Below are 20,356 nucleotides of genomic sequence, written 5' to 3'. Positions count from 1 at the left end.
CTTCTGCGTTTAATCTTTCTTCCACTTTCTTTTTCCTGGTAGTATCCAAAGAATGTTGCCTATTTGACCCGTGTCCGGGGAAGGCAGAGTGCCGGTCATACTGGGTTTCTGCCAGCTCCTTGGGACTCTGGCCCCACCCTCATCCTCCCCAGGCCCCCTTGGCTGCCGAGCTGAGGAGGGGCGCTGGGCTTGGCCCTGGAGCTGGGCTGCGGAGCCAGCGCTGGCGGCGGGCCCAGCCCTCCCCACATGGACGTGCTGGGGTCCCAGCCTGACCTCTCTAGCTGCAAGAGGCGGCTTCCCTGAGCCAAAAGCCCAAGTCCCTTGTGGTAGCCACTCTACCCAGTCCCAAAGGGGCGTGGGGCTTGCCTGTAACCCAGAGCCCTCGGGCCAGGGCAGGCCTTCCCGGTCCCCACACGTCCCCTGCCCACATGTCCTTACTCTGGGGAAAGGCTGCCTGCCACGGGTTAAGTCCACCTGAGCGGGAAGCTGTCCTGCTCCGCCTGCCAGAGCCAAGTCCGGAAAACCCCTGGCGGGCGGGCCGGGGGTGTGTGAGGGAGCAGCAGCTGCCGGTCCCCTGACTCAGAGGTAATCTGTGACTTAACAGTGGCCAGCCTTGCCCCCGCCTCCCCTGAAGGAGACGGGAATCTGGAGGCAGATGGGCTGGGCCTGGGCAGTACGGCTCTCTTTCAGCACGAAGAGCTGTGCTTCGTTTCACTAGTCTTTTAGCCACCTTGGTTTTAGAGATAGGCCCCAAATTGGGGAGCTGAGTTCCCCCCACCAGCTCCCCACACAGGAGCACCCCGTGGCCTTGGAGGAGGCGAGGCCCCTCCCCCCACAGCCTGACTCAGTTACCCCAGTTCAAGAGCCTTTGGGTTTCTACCAAGCCAAGTACCAGGGAGAAACCGGCCCTCCCCGCCTTGGGAAACCAGGCCTGGGAAGATTAACCAGGAGCCTCTGGCCATGATAAAGGAGGGTGGGCCCTTATCACCAGAGGCCACAGCACTTGGCAATTGTCCTGTTGATCCTGAAGAAGCCTCTGGGGAATGGTAACATCTCGCACCCCCAACTTCCTCCAGACTCAGGGGGAGTCAGGCTGGGTAGGATTGGGGCGCTGGCAGAGAGGGAGGCCAGGGCAGGGAGGGGCCAGAGGCCAGGGAGAGAGAAAGCTGGAACTCCCTGTCGCCGGCATGAATGAGAGCTGGGAGCCGTTGCCTGGAGACAGGTCGCGTGACTGTTGGAAACGATCCAATCCGATCCGGGAGGGCCGAGCAGGCAAGTAAGATTCAACAGAAAGAAGGCAGGACGTGGCCCAGAAGGCGGCAGGCCCCGCAGATGCGTCTCTCCGGCCTCTCTGCCACCAGACAGTTCCTTTTTGCTCATCAGGAAGTCAGTGCCAGGCGTCTGCCAGCTGACTGTCCCTAGACCCCAGCTGTGCCCAGTTTCTTGCAGCATCTGTCATCCCCAGGGCTCATGCCATCCTGTGGTAGGGCACACGATCTTGGAACAGAGGCTCTGGGAGGGAGGCATTGGTGGTGGAGGGTGGAGGCTGACTGGGTCCCCTGCGCCTCCACCCCTCCTTGGTGGCAGCTCCCTGTGTCTGCTCATGCCCCAGGCCCTTGGCACACGAGCCCAGGACAAGGTAGATAGCTCTGAAGAGCAATGTCTGGCATTCCACCCGGGGTCTCCTCCTCGCTCCCACAGGGAGCCTGGGCGGCCCTCAGGAGTCAGGCCCCGGCTCTGGCAAGGAACTAAAGGCCCCCCCAGCTCCTGTGTGTGGGAACTGGGCGCCAGGAACAAGGCTGGAGAATTCACCCGAGGGGTGCTCTGGGTGGGTGGGCCACCAGGCCGGGATGCGGTCCTCTGACCTCTCCATCCTGCCCAGCCTTCTGCGCCACTCAGCCTGCTGTTGTCTTTCTCTTGACCTAAGGGTCACCAGCCCTGCTTAGCTGCCTCTGGTGCTGGAGTGGCTATTTGGGCTGATTCCTTACTTCTTTGTTTCCTCTGCCTGACCCTTGGCCTGGTTCACAACGGAGCCACCTGACAGCCAGTCCTGCCTGTGCACATGTGGCCTCCTTCTCAACCGGAGCCTCAAACTTGGCACAAAACTTGACTGACTGCGGGGGAGGGAGGTTTGATAGTTAAAGGTATTTTATTGAGGTACAACAAGAACCGTACACTTCCGTGATTTTTCACTTTATCCACAATGTTGTGCAAATATCTCTACTACATTCTTCAAGAATGTTTTTCTCACTCCAAGAAGAAACCCATACCCAATAGCAGTCACTCCTCACTCCCCTTGCCCCAGGCCCTGGCAACTACTAATCTACTTTCTTTAACGATTCACCTACTCCAGGCATTTAATCTAAATGGAATCACGCAAACAGGGTCCTTTCTGATTTCTTTCATTTAGCATATTTTCAAGGTCCATTCTTGAAGTAACATGTGATAGTACTTTTTTTCATTTTTCAGGGCTGTATGATACTTTACTGTTGGCCAAACTGTATTTCATTCACTCTTTCATTCATCCATGGACAGACCCTGAGGTTGTTTCCACTTGCTGGCTGTTGTGAATATCAGACACCTCTGTATATGTTTTTGTGTGAACACCTGTTTTCAGTTCTCTTGGGTATGTTCCAAGGAAATGGAGTGTGAGAGTGCTGTAGATTTATAGAGGACAAGAAGAGGGATAGGAGTGAATGAAGGAGGGGGAAAAAGAAGAGACAGAAGAGAAGCAAAGGGCCTGAAACATTTTTTTTTTTTTGAGCTGAACAATAGTGTCTAGAATGCATGGCAAGGGAGTTTGGACTGGATTCTGCCATCCCAGGGGTCTCCTGAGACTTCTGAGGACTGAGGTGGATAATATACAACCTGCACCAGAAGACTGGCAGTGCTCCCCCACTATGGAGCTGGGGGAGCCTAGAGACCATTTTATGAACTATCGGAAGACAGTCACCCAGCAGCCACTCTCCATTCCTACGGTAGCAGCACCCCAGATTTCCTGCAGGGTGACCACCTTTCCTCCACACTCTTCCTTTGCCTAAACCTAACACTGCATTGCATCTCCTGGCTTCAGTGACTGGTCAGGGATGGGTGGGAACTAAGGTGTTCCCAAGGTAAGCCTTCTTCTAGGGCTGATGGAGAAGACACGGCTGCAAGGGCAGAGTTGCTGCAGCCCCACACCACCACGAGGAGAAACACAGGACATCTGGGTGCCAGGAGTGAACAGCGGGGTCAGCACCGGCTTCTGGTGTCTGAACTGCACGGAAGCTCGTCTCCATCCCAACCGTGAACCGCAAATGCCCCTCACCCTTTCTTTTTTCTTCTTCTTTCTCTTTTTTTTTTCCCACTTAACCTAGTTTGAATTTTCTGTCACTTGCAACCAATAGGATGAGGGCCTGAACTAGGGGAGGAGGACTGCGAGGACTGTCAAGAAACAGACAGATAAAAAGCAGCTCGGATCAGAAGGAGGGCAGCAACCACGTCCTGACACGTGACATCCACATAGCCCTCCCACCCAACCTGCCAGAGGCTGGGAGTCACGGCCTCAGGAAGCCACGGGCTGGATTCAAACTCCAGACCCTCTGTCTTCCCACCCTGCCATGCTGGTGAACATGGCCACCCAACAAGGACGGACTGAGAGGGGTCCCAGGTACCAGCCCCAGCGCCAGGAGCACATGCAGGAGGGAGGTGCGGCAGACACGCTGCGGGAGGCGCCTGGTCTGTTGGGAGGATGGGTAAAGGGCAGCACCCAAGAGGGCCGCTGGAGCCGGGAGCCGCCCTGGAGAGACGCAGGCATGGAGAGGGCACCGGGGCTCCCAGAGATCCAGAGCTGCAGAAGGAGGAGTTGGGAGCTGGTGCAGGGGCGATGGGCCAGACACTGCTGTGGAGGGGACCTTGGACGACACTTTTCCTTAACAACAGGGCAAAGGGCGGGACTGGCTTGGGAGAGGAGAAGGGTGACAAGATTCTAGTGGGCAGACAAGAGGATGCTCCTGGACATCCATCTATGGTGGGCTCAGCTGACTGTGTTTCAGGAATTTGGGCCTCTCTGTCACCCACCCCCGTCACTCTGTGTTCTCTGTTCCTGAGTAGCCAGGGCTATGGCTGCTCCCTCTAGGTGTGCCCTGGAAATGCCCAGGGGCCTAGGCTGGGCCACCCTCAGTCCAGGGTGGACCAACTACCAGCTCTACATCCCCTTGCCCAGACCCCTTCCCCTCCTTCTCCTCTTCCTGATCCTCCTCCTCCTCCTCCTCCTCTTCCTCCTCCTCCTGGGCTGCAGGCTACTCCCCACCCACCCAGAGCCCTCCTGACAGCTGAGGGCCTGCAGCTGCCTAGACCTGGGGCCTCTTAAAGGTCTCAGGGACAGCTGCTGCCCTCTGACCCTGCTGACCCTGCTGACCCTGCTGACCCTGCTCCCTGGCAACCCGGGCGCCTGTCCATGGCCTGCGGGTTCTCCTCTGCCTGCTCTTATCATTGCCACATCCTCCTGGGGTCTGAAGCATTTCATGCTGAGAAAGAGAACCAAGCCTCGGAGGCTGAGTCAGCAGCCTCACTGGGAGGAGTAGGGAGGGAGAGGCCAGCGGGCAGGGGCAGCCCCCAGCCCCTCAGAGGAAGCAGCTTCCCCCAGCAGGAGTGGGAGACACTGGGTGAGGGTCTTCATCCTGTCCCCTCCGTCAGCGCTGAGCCCTGCTCACCTGCTCTCCCAGCACAGAGCGGGGCACGTGGGGAGACCCAGCGTTGCTCCCGATTCCTGGAAGGCTCTTCACAAGGCCCTGTCCACTCAAGGACTCCAAGGCCCTTTGAGTGGCCAGCTCCCTAGGACACTTCTGGCAGCAGAAGAGGCCTCTGGGAAGGGGTGCAGAGGCTCAGGCTTTGGGGTGGGGGAGTTAGGGAAGGATTTGTCTCGTTCACCCTTTTTTTTTTTGATACCAGGGATTGAGCCCAGGGGCACTTAACCACCAAGCCACATTCCCAGCCCTTTTTATATTTTGTCTTGAAACAGGGTCTCACTAAGTTGCTTAGGGCTTTGCTAAATTGCTGAGGCTGGCTTTGAACTTGTGATCCTCCGGCCTCAGCATCCTGAGCTGCTGGGATTACAGGCCTGCACAGCGATACAGGGCCTCCCTTACACCTTGCTAGAAGTCTCTCAGGCATGTGTGGAACAGCACTGACAGCATGACTTGCCGCCCCCCCCCCCCCCCCCCCGCCCCCAGACGTGCCTCTGTGACTCACAGTCTACTCCTGAGCTGGAAAACCATATAGCTGTAAAAATGTGATCTGGAGAACACACTCCTCATCCTGGTGCAGAGGCACTACTTCCGTTTCTGTTGCTCTTCATACAATACCATAGACTGGGAGGCAATAAAGAAAAGAGGGTTTGTTTTTGTACCAGGAATTGATCTTGGAGGTGCTTTACCAGTGAGCCACATCCGGCTGGGATTACAGGTGTCCACCTCCATGTCCTCAGAAAAGAGGTTTAATTTGGCTCACAGGACCAGATGTCCAAGGTGGAAGGGCCACATGTTGGTGATGGCCTTTTGCTGGCAGAGTCTCCATGCTGCATGGGGTATGAAATGACAAGAGACAGGGAGTGTGTGCGGTGGGGGAGGTGGCACTGGGGATTGAACCAGGGGATCTCTACCCTGAGCCACATCCCCAACCCCTCTTTATATTTTTATGTTGAGAAACAGTCTTGCAAAGTTGCCCAGGCTAGCCTCGAACTTGGGAATCCTCATGCCTCAGCCTCCCAAGTAGCTGGGAGTAGCACCCTTGAGCCTGGATCACTCTCTTTTTAATAAAGCCACCAGAATCCAATCATGGGGAAGGGCCCACCCCATGACTTTAATCCTAATCACCCCACAAAGACTTATCTCCATTCATGGTCAGATTATATTTCTACTCTCTCAATGCCTCACAATGGGGATCTATTTGTTTATTTATTTACTTACTTATTTATTTTGGGTACTAGGGATTGAACCTGCTTAACCACCGAGCCACAACCCCAGCCCTTTTTTGCATTCTATTTAGAAATAGGATCTTGCTGAGTTGCTTAGGGCCTCGCTAAGTTGCTGACGCTGGTTTTGAACTCTCGATCCTCCTGCTTGGGCCTCCTGAGCTGATGGGATTATCGTGCACCACCACACTGGCTCACAAGGGGGATTAAACTTCAACTGAGTTTGCTGAGGAAACAAAGCATATTCAAACCAAAATATAATGTTAACTGAGAAAAAAAAAAGCAAAGTGAAGACCAGTATGGATAGTAGAGGCCCCCAACAAGGGGTTCAGCCCTCCCCTGGCTCCCATGAGGGCCTACAGGACTTTGGGGCTGTACTTGTCTATATATTGGCTATTTGTGTCAAAAAGATGGGCGAGGCTTTGGTTGAACTTAAAGAACAACTCTAGCAGGGGTACAAGAAACTGGTCACATCCATTGTCTCCGGGAGGGGAAGTGGGTGACAGAGGTAAGACTTTGCCTCTTGAATTTTCTGAATTTTGAACCACATGAAATCATGTCCTTATCCAAAAAGTAATTCAAGTGAAAAAAACTGCTAGTCGTATCAGGCCACAGGCCCTCGATATGCTTCCCGAGGCAGTCAGAAACTCTCAGGAGCTATCACCTCCCTTCAGTTATTCTGTAGTAGGATTTTACCTCTCAGTGGCCAGTAACAGAAACCAACCCCAACTAAGTTAAGCAGAACTGGAATTTGTTGGTTTATGCAATGGAAACTGTTTCAGGCATGACCGGATCTAGGAGCTCACGAGCAACATCATTGAGATTCAGTCTCTGGCTCTGCTTGGCTCTGTTTGTTCTCAAGCAGGCTCTTCCCTCAGGGTGGTAAAAATGACCAGCAGCCTTCGGGGGCTGGCATCTTGGCATTCGTAACCCTGACTCCCAGCAAGTCCCCAGGCTGATGCCCATTGGTGTTACACGCCCATCCCTGAGCCTAGGAATGGCCCAGCGTGGCCAAGCACAAGCTTCAAACCCACTTTTAGAGCTCGGGGTAGGCACCATGTTTCTGAAGACTCTGCAAGACTGTATTTTGGACGACGCCAGAATAAAGGGACAGATGCCGGGCAGGGAAGACAGTGCTCACCCTCTCCCCGCCTGGACTGACCACCAGGACAGGCCTGCTGGACATCTCTTGCCTCCTGATCACCCAGTGCCTTTGCCTTCACCAGGACTATTCCTGCTCCGCCTGCAGTGGACACCGATGGCAGCTCCAGTGTCCTTCCCTTTCTCGGCCCAGCAAAGTCCCTTTCACCTGTCCACCCTGCTCACTTGTCACCTTCTCCTCGAGGCCCTTCTGACTGTCCCTTCTGCTTCCATCTCTTGGCAGGACAAATCCTTCTATGGCTGTTCTCTTGGGTTCTCCACCTGAGCCAAGGTGATTCAGAGCTGCCTCTACCACAGGCCCTGGCCACGGCACACCTCCTGCTGTCTTGGAGTTGGTTATTTGTTTCCTGAGGGGTTAGCTGTTCTCTGAGGGCTGGGCCCAGCTTGGCCACCTGTGTCTTCTCTGCTCCAGCTCAGCCCTGGGCAAGGAGAAGATGGGTTTTGAGATTAATGACATGGTGTCCCTGAAGGCGTGGGAAGCACTGAAGACAGCCTCTGCTGACTCCACAACTGTTCCCTATGCCCAGTGACAGCCGTGGGGCTGACGTTCCCAAAGGCTCTGGGAGGAAGTGCCTGGGCCTGTCCCTGCTAGGACAGGGCTGTCACCATTCTGGAAACCCCCATGTCACTGGGCCAGAAGCCAAACTTCAGGCATAAAGAAAAGTTCCTCCGGCAAGGCCCTGCCACCATGCAACTCCCAAAGAGCGGCCCAAGGCCCAGGGAGCAGGCTGGGGTAAGGCAGAGTGCCCAGTCATCTCCAGTCCCAGCCTCTGCTGGGTCCAGTTCTCTGAGGGGGGTGAAGAGCAGGAGGGAAGAGCTGCGATTGGCAGGCATCCTGTGGGGGAAGGAAATGAGAAACAATCAAGGCAAACTCCAGCGCAGAGCTGGGGGCTCAGGACACGGGCCCTGCAGGCTGCACTCAGCTGGGATGTTGGGGGCACCCATAAGTAGGTGGAGCTCCCTTCCAGCTCTTGGCTGACCTATGGCCTGCTCAAGGAGCTAGGCATCTCCTGAGGCTTCCTTTCTTCTCAGCACCTCCCCTAGACACCGTCCAAGAGGACTCCACCCTTCCCTTGAGAGTCTCTGCTGCCAGGTCTCCCTCAGGGTCCTGGGTCCCCAGGTGATGGAGCCTGAGGAGAGAGGACTTCCGCTCTGGTCTCTTCATGCTGGCCACCCTTGGGGGAGGGGACGTCTGATTCTGGCCCAAGGGCCCTTAGTGAGTTCCAGGAAGAAGGAGCCAGGAAGGAAGGGTTGAATCAGTCCCCTGTGTGTGTGTGTGTGTGGGGGGGGTGATAGTGGGGGAGGGGCTGTGGGGCTGCCGGGACTGTCCCAGGGTATGGGAGGCTCCAGGCAAAGGAAAAGGAAGTTGCATTTGCCATTCCAGTGTCTCTCTACCATGGGCTGCCTTGCCCCTCCCAAGTGCCCTCTTGGCCACCAGAGTGTCCAGAAGCTCCTCCGGCAGGACAATCCAGGCCCCAACTGAGTCCTCAGACCCAGGCAAGGGGTACCAGCGCCACACAGAAGCTTCTCCCACAGGGGCGTGGGGGGGCTGAAAACAGTTCCCAGAGTGCAGATGGCAGCTCCAGTCCTGGCTTGGAGCCCTGGCCTGGTAGCCAGGCCGGAGGAGGGAAGCAGGGGCTTGAGCCAGGCTCAGGGGCTCTGTGGCTATGGACTTCTCCCCCAGGACCCCCAAACCCACCCTCCTCAAAACCTTTGCAAAGAGCTCTAGGTTGGTTCCTGACTATTGGTGGCTCTGACCAAGAGCTGGAGCCTTCTCCAATCCTCCATCCCTGGAATTGTCTGTGTCAACACCTGCTCTGAATGCAGCTCCTGACCATCCCCACCCCCCAGCCCCGATGGAGGACTTTTGGGGGCACCGTGCAGGGGTGGGGGCTTTGGCTCAGCTGGACCCCTACAGGTTCAGGTGGTTTTAATCATTAGAGTTGCCTGGTCAGTCGGCAAGGACAGCTGCCCGCAAAAGCTATTGTAACGTTTCACAAAACTTCGCTGCCTTCGGGCCTATGTATTCCCATTAATAAAGCACATGTGATCCCCTGTGTGGGACACATGTGGCCTGATGCTCTTCCCCTGTTTCACAAGCAAGGACACTCAGAAAGTGAAAGTTCTTTACTGGAGACCTCAGAGCAAGTCATCAGCAGAGCTAGCTCAGAACCTGGTTGGTGGCTCAAAGGCCAGAGCTCAGTGTACTGAGCCACCCCTCCTCTCCCAGGATCCACTGGGAGGGCAGAGACAACAATTCTGAGAAGCCTGAGGGAAGGGGTTCAGGACCCTCATGTTCTGCCCCTTTCAGGCCAAGCAAATCACTGTAGTAATCTCAAAAGAGTTTCTCTTTTTGAAATATTTTTAGTGGTGGGGATTGAACTCAGAGGCGCTTAATCACTAAGCCACATCCCCAGCCCCTTTTACATTTTATGTAGAGATAGGAGCTCACTGAGTTGCCTAGGGCCTCGATAAGCTGCTGAGGTGGGCTTGAACTTGTGATTCTCCTGTCTCAGTCTCCTGCCAAACCTCAGTTTCTCTTTTACAAGGGGATAATCATTCAAGCTCTGATCACTCACCAGGCAGGATTCAGGGACAAAAGGCAATCGGTAAGGGCATTGGTGGGCCTGAGGGGAGAAGTGCCTGGCAACACCCAGGTGGCAAAAAGGGGGAAAGGCACAGCCTTTACCACACACAGCCTCTTAGTCCATACTCTGCTGCTATAACACAATACCACAGGCCAGGTAGCTTATAAATAAATAGAGATTTATTTGGCTCATGGTTCCGGAGTCTGGAATGTCCAAAAGCATAGCGAGGGCCTTCAAACTATGTCATCCCATGATGGAAAGAAGAAACACAAGAAAGGGAAAGGGAGACAGATTGAACTTGCAGCCCCAAGCCCTTTTATAATGAGCACTGATCCACTCAAAGGGATGAAATCCACATGACACAAACACCTCTCAACAATGCTTTAAGTTTCCAAAACACTCTTTTGTGGGGGGTACACATTCAAACCACAGCACCCACCTATGCCACAACTGGACCTTGGGTCATCCTTCCCTCTTCCTGAACTTTTCAGCCTGTTTCCTCCAAGCCACCAGGCTAGTCGTGGCAGAACGCCCCTCACCCATCCTCCCTGGGGAGCTGAGGGAGGAGCTGAGCAGGCTCAAGATTAAAACCTGAAACTTCCTGTATTCATATTCCACTTCTGCTGGAACAAATTAACACACACGTGGAAGCTTAAAACAGCATGAATTCATTATCTTACATTCTGTGGGTCAGAAGTTCAACGCAGGTTGCACTGGGTTAAGATCAGTGTCAGCAGGGCCATGTTCCTTCTGGGGGTTCTCGGAGGGAATCTATTTCCTTACACAAATTCCTTGGCTTCTGGCCTCTTCCTCCATCTTCAAAGACAGCTGCAAGGCGTCCTCTGGCCCTTTTTCTAGAACAACGTCTCTTTCTTTGACTCTCCCCTTCTGTCTCCTCTTCTATTTTTAAGGGTCCCCGTTATTACACTGGGCCCACCCAGATAATTCAGGATGACCTATCTTAAAGTCAACTGAGCTGGCCATGGTGACACATGCCTGTCGTCCTAGCTACCCTGGAGGCTGAAGTAGGGAGATCACTTGAGCCCAGAAGTTCAAGACCAACCTGGATAACAGAGTGAGACCCTATCTCAAATATTAATAGCATAAAGCCAACTGATTTAGCAACTGTAATTTCCTCTTTCGATGTAATAAAACATTCACAAATTCCAAAGATATAGAAAATGGACACCTCAGGGGGAGCATTCTTCTGCCTACCAGGACCCCCCTACCACTAACATCCTTCCTCCTCACCCCGCCTCACTAAGGGCCTTTCCCACATTCACAGCATGGAGCCAACCCTCCTGGACCCACTGTACCTTCTGGGCTGACACCCCGCAGAAAATGAAGATCTCCTCACCAGATCACTATCCCCCTCTTCATTTGCCTGAATCTTAGCACTGACCCACGTGGAAGGATATCACTTTGTGCTTGGGACCTTGATTTCTTGACTTTCCCTTTACTGTGCTGTAGGTTCCAACCCAGGGGGTGCTGAATTCCCAGAGCTTAATCCATAGCAGATGCTCAACATATATCTGTTGAATCACTGAATGGAACAAGGACAGAGTTTCCCTCAGTTATCTCCAGACCCTGTGAAGTCCTGCCCGTCAATAATTGTATGAGTCCATGAAGTGAGTCAGAGCCCCACCTCCTCTCTGGAAGTCACCTAGCTGGTCAGCAAATACAGGTGTGCCCAGACCACACACTGCGGTCTCTCTCTCTCTCTCTCTCTCTCTCTCTCTCTCTCTCTCTCTCTCTCTCGTCTCTCTTTCTGGCTCTCCTCTGGCTCTTCTAGGAGAGCTTATAAGCTCTTCAAAATGCTCATGAGTTTGTAAGATTTTAACGTGGACATTTCCAATACCCCATTCATTCGCGTAGTAGGGCCTCCCCGGACACAGCCCTTAATAGGTCCAGTGATGCCCAGTGAATATGAAGAATTGGGTCTTCTAGCAGCCGCTTCCCCGGGCCTTCTAGAACCAAGGGTTTGGCTCCAGAGGGCACAGTCTTGAGTCCAGGGAGTCCACCCCCGGTATCGGACAGAGCCGGCCAGCAACAACGGAAGCAGGACCGCGCCCTTGGGAGCGTGAGGCCTCCGTACCCCAACCAAGCGCCTCTGCACTAGGGGAGCCCTGGGCGGTGCCCGGGCGGGGCGGGGCTGTGGGCGTGGTCCTACTGGGGCGGCATCGTCATTGGATCTGCAGGACGGGGGCGGGGCTTTAGGGCCACTGTCCGCACAGTAAGTTCACAGCCCGGGTCGGGTCCCACAGCCTCGCGGTCCAGCTCCGAGCTTTCGCTTCCCGCGGGTCCGCTGACAGCGCTCCTGATGGTGAGTTCGGGCCAGGGTTTCTGCAGCTCTCCCGCGGCTCCGCGGGGTCCCCTGAGAGGCCCATTCCAGAGGCTCCGGGTCCCCGATCGCGCCCGGGTCCCGGCTTCACCACCGCTCAGGTTCTCGGGCTCGGTGGGCTTTTCCTCCTGCGCCTCGATCCCCGCAGCCCCACCCGTGACCCGCACGGCCCGTGGGACGCCGCACTTCCACCTTAAAATCTCCAGTCCTCCTTCCAATCTGCCGGAACCTCGGTCCTAGCCCCGGGCACCCAGAAGCGTCCTCCGGCCACCCAGTGTCCCCGCCTGGGCTCGGGCCGTATTTTTAGCCGATGGTGAGATGTTCTCCTATCTTTAGCCGCGGCTGCAGTGTCCTGAAACGGATCCCGGCTGGGCTGAGCTGCCCTCGGACTGGGGACGGGGAGGGGAGGCGCCGGAATTCGAGCCCGGGCAGAGGAACCCGACCCGCGGGAGGGGCGGGGGCTTGTTCGCCGGAGCTCTGGCCTGGCGCCGAGCGGACACTCGGACATCGCCCAGGCCGGGAAGCACCAGGGAGGCCCCTCCCAGAGCTTGGAGACAGGGACAGGGTCCCCCATCGCCCCTTTCCCCCATTCATTGTCTGTATGTGCGACCAGTAACTCCCAAGAGAAAACGATCCCACAGACAATCCTCATCTGATACTCGAACGCGCAGCTCCTCGGGGACTCCTGCCTGGACCCGGAGGCGCGCTGGAGACCCGGTTGCGCCCTGGGACTCCTCCAGGACGCTGGACGTTAGCGGGAGCGCGCGCGCCACCTAGTGGCTGCAGAGCCGGGCGCGTTCCTCACCCAGACACTGGGAGACGTAGCCGCCGGTTAACCAGCGCTTGCCGCTCGCCAACTCTGGGTTGGCCAGGAGCAGTTTGTTCTTGATCTTGTTCAAGGCAGTATCCCGGAGACCCATAGTGCTTGAGAAAGGCATTGCAGATAGTTTCTGAATATCCATTTGACAGGACTGACAGTGACCCCTGCGCCCTCACTTGCGGGACAGCAGTGAGGCCTCCAGCAGCCGTCAGCCCATTTTCTGAATGAGGAGGGTGAGACCCAGAGAGGAGGGGTATCTTGCCGAAGATCACCCACTCCCGGATAGAACTGGGTTTAAAGCCAGTCTTCTAGTTTGAAGGTCAGGGGCCTCCTTCTTGAATATTCCTAGTGGGGAGTGGTCTGATATTCCTCAGGACAGGAGAGACCCGACCTCCAGGAAGTCATTTACTCTGAGGGAGGTCCAAGGCAAGTCCAGAGAGCTGGGATGGCTCTCATCTGCTCCTCCTACTGCGGCCTGGCGCCATTCCACCAGCCTCCCAGGGACAGTCTCATTCTCATCTCTGCACACTTGCAAGTTGAGGGGAGTGGGGAGCCAAAGGGCATGACTAGTTGGAAGGGACCTGGTGATTTCCCTCCTACTCCCCAGATACATCCCACTTGTGGCAGCCCACCACATTTGAGCCACATGGATCAATGCCAGCTCTTGCTATTTGGTTGGCCTTGGAAAGTTTCTTAACATCGCTGGGATTCAGCTCCCACTTCTGTACAGGGCAATAAGGACACTCACTGTGATGTGACTGGGAACATTAATATGGGAAGCTTCATGGTTGCCAAATCTAAATACTTGAGGCTTGCTGGTTGTAATTTCCAGCTCTCCCCAGGGTGGTTGATGTGGCCCCACCCTTCCCCTTAGCCTCTGGTCTCTCCACATCTGGAATTGGGTGGGTACATCTGGCTCTGAGTGAGACAGCTGTCAGGGACGCCCACTTTGCTGTGGAAACATTCAAGCTGGCCTGGTGCTCTAGTGTGATTTAGGGATGGAGGGAGGACCTGGCTCAGGCTCTGGGCAAATCCCATAGGTGAGCCCCACTCTCCATCAGTGGAAAGGAAGGAAAAGCTCTCCCAGGCTCTCTCCTGAAAAGGGGGTGGATTGGATATTTGTCAGCATATCCCTGGGCCTGGTGTGGTAGACAGAGGATAAATGGGTTTCCAAGACCCTGGGAGGCCCACCGCCTCCCCTCCCGGCAGCTCCTTCCAAGCTTAGCTGGAATGCTACCACTGGAGAGTCATTCCTTTGTTTCCTGTGCAGCTGCAGGTGCTCTGGGAGGAGCAAGATGTCCAGAGTCCATGGTTCAGCCTGACTGACCTGGGGTGTCCGGTCTTGGGGTGGGGTTTCCTGATCCAAGGCCCACATTGGGGGGAAGGACTGGGTCCCGCTCCTGCATCCTCCTTTCTCCTTCCTGCCTCCTCCTGCCCAGGATGAAGGATGAGGCAGGGGAACTGGCAGATGCCTCCTTTGCTTACCCCTGGCTGACCTATGGGGTGGGGAGCAGTGGGAGAGGGCAGGCTCATCTGGCTTGAATCCTGGCCCTGACCTTATCTGCTGGATGACCCAAACAAATTTTTTTCTTTGCCTCTTTATGCTGATTGCACATCTGGGCTCCTGCATGTCTGTACTGTGCCAACCAGGCCCTCCATGCATCACCCCCAGGAAGCAGAGGACATACTTGCTCCATTTCCTTTTTTTGTTAAACCAGTATGACACCCTTTCATAGTGTATTTATTTTTTCCCACATTAAAAATAGCTTTAGGGGCTGGGGTTGTGGCTCAGTGGTGGAGTGCTCGCCTAGCATGTACGAGGCCATGGGTTCGATTCTCAGCAGCATATAAAAATAAGTAAACAAAAATAAAGGTATTGTGTCCAACTACAAGATATATATATATATATATATATATATATATATATATATATGAATAGCTTTTTTTCCTGACTACATAAACAATATATGCATATAAATAATACATGCTCATTATTTTAAAAAAATTTTTTTAGTTATTGACAGACTTTTATTTTATTTATTTTTATGTGGTGCTCAGAATCGAACACAGTACCTCATACATGCTGGGCAAGTGCGCTTCCACTGAGCTCCAGCCCCAGCCCCAATATGCTTATTAGTAAGAACTTGATGACCAGGCCTGATGGCCAGGCCCAGGCTTATATCCCCACGACTTAGAAGTCTGGGGCAGGAAGATCGCAAGTTCAAAGCCAGCGTGGGAAATTTAAACAGACCCTGTCTCAAAATTTAAAAAATAAAAATTAAAAGGGCTAAGTGCTCTTGGGTTCAGTCTCCAGTCCGCCCCCCCAAAAAAAAAAATTAAAAAGTTGATGGCTGAGGTGTAGCTCAGTGGTAGCACACTTACTTAGTATGTTCAGCAAGGCCCTCGATTTAATCCCCAGCAACACACAGACACACACACAAACAAGTTGAATTTAGAAAAGTCTGAATAAGACAGAGAAGTTAACCTGAGATTGTACAACTTGAGGCAACCACCATCAACATTTGGCCAAACACTCTTTGGCATTAATGTGTACCATACACGTACACCACGTTGTAATAACCGGACCAAGTGTTACAGATCACTTTTACTGAGGACATCTTTCTTTCCTCATCCGTGACTCCACACATCCTCTCTGCCCCTACCTGTCAGTGTAGTCCATGGGACAATCTAAATTCTTCCAGATTCTTCTCTGTCTTTATAGAGGACAGAATCCTATACAGACCCATATATGTATGTTCTTATACATGCCTATATGGAGAAGGAGTCGTGCTTTCAATAAATGGCACCTTCTATACCATGTTTTTGCATTTTCTTCTCTCTCTTCAATGCCTTGTAGGAATCCTCCCAAAATAGGTTTTTTGTTTGTTTGTTTGTTTTTGTTTTTTACCGTGCTAGGGATTGAATCCAGGGCTTCACACATACCAGCGAAGGACTCCACCACTGAGCTATATCCTCACCCCAATACCCTAATTTTCAAAGGTGGGGGGTGATAGTAGGGTGGTTGTGTTGATTGAGATGTGTTTGCAGAAAGCCCAAAAGAATGTCAGGTAAGAATTCCCACTAAAAATATCTAAACTGTCCACCCTACCTGCTCTTCAGGTGTGGGCAGGGAGGGAGGGCCATACACTGTATTAGATTCAGGGGCCCCTACACATAAGAACTCCTAATGTGGAGGAGGAGGAGGAGGAGAAAAGGGAATCTCCCAGAAACTCCCCTCCAGGTGGGATGTGACTGGACCCGCAGGAGGTGTCCTCTGTCCTGCACTGTTGCAGAACACCTACTGTACATCCTGCCCCAGGTCACGCCTAAGCAGAACAGACAGTTTTCAAGCTCTCTGTCCTCAGTTGAGTTGGGTATTGAGACCATGTGTGAGACCACCACGCAACTTGGTACCTACATGTCATGAGGGACAATGTGTCATGAGGTGCAGTGGATCAGGAAAGGGAGAGAGTACTCAGGTGGGGATGATAGGCAGAGCCTGGGATCCAGAGCGAGAGATCAGAGTAGGACTTTGTACAAGACTTGTGCCTATCACTCAAGTTCCAAGCCTCAGTTTTATGCATATAAAGGGAGGGGCTTGGTGCTGGTGTTCTGTCCCATTTGGGGGAGGAGGTTTACTGGGGATCAAATCCAGGGGCACTTTACCACTAAGTTATATCCCTAGTTCTTTTTTATTTTGAATTTTAGATTTTGAAGCAAGTTCTTACTAAGTTGCTGAGGCTATCCTCAAAATTGCAATCCTCCTGCCTTAGACTCCCAGGGTCTACTCTTTAAGATGCAGTGGATTTATGAAGACCTGCTTCTTCCAGAGGGCTCCCCCAAGGAGAGGAGCCAAGTTGGACTGAGGCAGGGGGACCAGAAATGAAATGGTTACTTTTGTCCTCTTGTCCCTGACTTATATGTCCCCTTTGTGTTTCAGCTCCTCAGCCCTGGACCCAGTGGAGAATCTCAGGAACAAGACCAAAGCACACTGCTAGCAACAGATTCTCCATCTTTCTGCCTCCAGTTCTCAAAAAAGAATTTCCAACCCTTTGGGAGAAAGTGACTTTTATCTCAACCTCTGCCTTCCCTGGCCTTTAATCTTCATTTTTGCAATTCCTTCGGTCCGTTTTGGTTACATCCCACACCCTGGTCTTCAGCCCTTTGGCACATTTCCAGCACCTGAACGTTGCACTCGGAGTTTGGGGTTCAGGGTGTTGAGAGGAGGCAGCATAAGCCGCGGGCTGGGCAACCAGGCCTGGGTGAGGTCACTATGTCCACAAAGGTCCCCATCTATCTGAAGCGTGGCAGTCGCAAGGGCAAGAAGGAGAAGCTGCGGGACCTGCTGTCCTCGGACATGATCAGCCCACCACTAGGGGACTTCCGTCATACCATTCATATCGGCAGTGGAGGTGGCGGGGACATGTTTGGGGACATCTCCTTCCTGCAGGGCAAGTTCCACCTTCTGCCGGGAACTGCAGTTGAGGAGTCGGAGGAGGACGGCAGCTTTGCCCTTCCCTTCCAGTTCACACGCACTGCCACCATGTGTGGCCGGGAGCTCCCCGTGGGCCCATTGCTTCCCATCGAGCCATCGCCTCTGCTCAAGAATGCCATCTCCCTACCTGTCATCGGGGGGCCCCAGGCCCTCACCCTGCCCACAGCCCAGGCCCCACCCAAGCCCCCTCGCCTGCACCTGGAGGTGCAACCTTCCCCACAGGAGGCAGGAAATGTGGGCATCTGGAGGACTCCAGAGGCTGGCTCGCCCCACAACGGGCTGACCCCAGAGTCAGGGGCCGAGGAGCCCTTCCTGTCCCACGGCAGCTCCCTGCTGTCCCTGCACGTGGACCTAGGGCCCTCCATCCTGGACGATGTTCTCCAGATCATGGATCAGGACCTGGACGGCGTGCAGATCCCCACATAGGACCTCGGCTGACCAGGCATCCAGGCTGGGGTGAGGCCAGGAGGCCGGGTGTGGACATGGCCCTGGCCCAAAGTCAAGGATCCCTGGCCTACCTGTGGTCGCTGGCGGGTGATTCTCCTTGTGAGCCTTTGTTCCCCTTCCTCCTGTCCTCTCCCCACAGGCACGGTATGCCTTGTTGGTTTCCCGGAACAACCCACCCAGACACAAGCGGAAGTCAGCCCAGAGTGCCCTGAGCTTCTTGGGCACCATTTGACCCCACTGCCAACTGCTCTCTCTTGGGTGAAAGCTCTGCTGAAAGAGCCCCCTTTCCACTCTCTTTCCACCCCTGCCCCACTGGATGCCCTGCCTGAGGGCAGGGAAGAGGCAGCTGGAGGACTTGGGCCCTTGGCGGGCTGTTCCACACCTTTGGCTTTGTGTCCTGGACTGGTAGCCTGGTATCAGTGACCAGATGTGTCCAGCCTCGTGTCCTGTCCCATCCCTTTCTCACATGACCCGGGGATTCTGGTTGCAATAAAAAGTGCTGCTTCCTGTGGCTGAGCATCCTGTACCCTTGCCCCGGGTTTCCTGCAGAAGGTGTGCTCAAGTGGGGAAGGCCCCATGCCAGATGGCAGGCCTTACTCTCAGGAGGATCACACCTGACTCAGAGCCCAGAGTGAGAACAAAGCAGGAGCAAGTCAAGTGTCTATTGTGGATATTCAGACCTCGATTCAGGTGCTTGGGTCCAATCCCTGCCTGGGCAGCTGGGGTCAGCCAGGGGAGACCCAAGAGGAAAGGAATAGTCACAAGTGTGTGCAAGGGACCAACAGCTTCTCCAGCTTCAGATGAATGAGGAAACACGTGGGAAAGAGGGACAGGCCTGGGAGAGATCCGACCAATGCTGACCAGAGGACTCTATCAGCAGCTGTTTATTAAACATCCATAGTCTAGCTGGCAGGGCGGCAGGTGCTGGGGATCCAAGGCAGATGTGATCCCTACTCTCCTGGAGCTTGCATGCTAGTGGGGGGAGGATATAAACGTGTAAACCAATAAGAGACAATCTCTAGCTTGGTAAATGCTAGAAAGCAAACAACACTCTCAGGCGCACCAAAGGGGCAGGAGTGCTCCCCAGCTGGGGTTAGGTAGTGTCAGGGCCCAGCAGGGCAATCTGGTGTGACTGCGAGCTAAACCTTAGCTAAGGCGTTTGTGCTCAGGCATGAGCAAAAGTCATTAAGGCACCAAAATGAATGATAGAGGAGCTACTGTGAAGCTGGGTAACAGGCTGGCATCTGCTGGGAACATTTTCGCGGCTTGCCAGTCTGAAGCTGAGGCATCAGAGCTGCTGAAAGATTTGAAGCAGGAGAGACATGTGGTCAGATCTAGATTTTAGAAAGGTCATCACTCTGACTGGCTGAATAGAGGATGCGGGCAGCCACGGGGAGGGGACCAAGCAGAGGGAGGTGTGCTAAGGTACGCTGGGTACCTGGTACAGACATGCGGGCAGCTGGAGGCAAGGGCAGGCCACAGTGGCCCCATTCTTTCCTTCTCCATTCTTATTTATTCTTTCCGCCCTTGAGCCCAGACTCTGACTTAGCTCCCGCCCTTTCTTGCCTCCAGGAAGCATCAGAATTTGACCAGGAGACCAGAAATTGTTTGCACAACTCTCTCTCTCTCTCCCCACCCCCTCTCACTTTTCCTGGTTTCTTTAGGCAATGAAAATTGAACTCAAGGGAGCTCTACCACTGAGTCACATCCCCATCCTTTTTATTTTTATTTTTTTTTATTTTGAAATAGGGTCTTGATAAGTTGCTTAGGCTGGCCTCAAATTTGTGATCCTCCTGCCTCAACATCCCAAATTGCTGGGATTACCGGAGAGTGCCACCATGGCTGGCTGCATTTTTTTTTATTTGTTTTAATTAATTACACATGACAGTACAATGATCTTGACAAATCATACATTTGAATCAGATGGGATATAATTTCTCGTTTTTCTGAGAGTACAGGTTGCAGAATTACATTGGTCATGCAGTCACAGTTATACCCACAGCAATAATAATGTCTATTTGCTGGCTGCATTTTTTTTAAATTGTGGTAAAATATGTGTAATGTAAAATTGTTTTTTTTTTTTTTTGAGGTGCTAAAGATGGACCCTAGGGCCTTGTGCATACTATAAGCAAATGCTCTATCCCTGAGCTACATCCCCAGCCCCCCAAAATCTACCATTTCAAGTGGTCATTTCAGTGGCACTGAGTACATTTACATTACTCTGCAACCATCACCACCAATCATCTCCAGAACTGTTTCTGTTTTCCCAGACTGAAACTCCATCCCCCCAAACACTAACTCCCCAGGTTCCCTTCCCTGATCCCATAGACACCCCATTCTACTCTTGTTCCCTGTGAATCTGACTATTGTAGATACCTCATATAAGAGAATCATACACTGTCTTTTTGTGGCTAGCTTATTTCATTTATCATAAATCCTCGAGATTCATCCATGTAGTAGCATATTTCCGAACTTCTCTCCTTCTTAAGGCTGATTAATATTCTGTTGTACATACATGCCACAGTTTGTTCATTCGTCCATAGACGGACAC

The 20,356-nt window shown here is 53.5% G+C and overlaps 1 protein-coding gene across 1 annotated transcript; it reads left to right on the top strand.

The window, feature by feature from the left end:
- The first annotated feature begins 11,924 nt into the window (after nt 1–11,924).
- Cdc42ep2 (CDC42 effector protein 2) lies at nt 11,925–18,316 on the top strand. Its single transcript, XM_027944632.2, has 2 exons — nt 11,925–12,025; nt 16,804–18,316. The coding sequence occupies exon 2, from the start codon at nt 17,137–17,139 to the stop codon at nt 17,782–17,784; it is 648 nt and encodes a 215-aa protein (XP_027800433.2). The 5' UTR covers nt 11,925–12,025; nt 16,804–17,136; the 3' UTR covers nt 17,785–18,316.
- The last annotated feature ends 2,040 nt before the right edge of the window (nt 18,317–20,356 follow it).

The sequence above is a fragment of the Marmota flaviventris genome, chromosome 9 (assembly GCF_047511675.1).
Source record: "Marmota flaviventris isolate mMarFla1 chromosome 9, mMarFla1.hap1, whole genome shotgun sequence".
In the NCBI taxonomy this organism is placed as follows: domain Eukaryota; kingdom Metazoa; phylum Chordata; class Mammalia; order Rodentia; family Sciuridae; genus Marmota; species Marmota flaviventris.
Note: the sequence above shows the minus strand (reverse complement) of the source record. Positions and strands in the feature narration are given on the sequence as shown.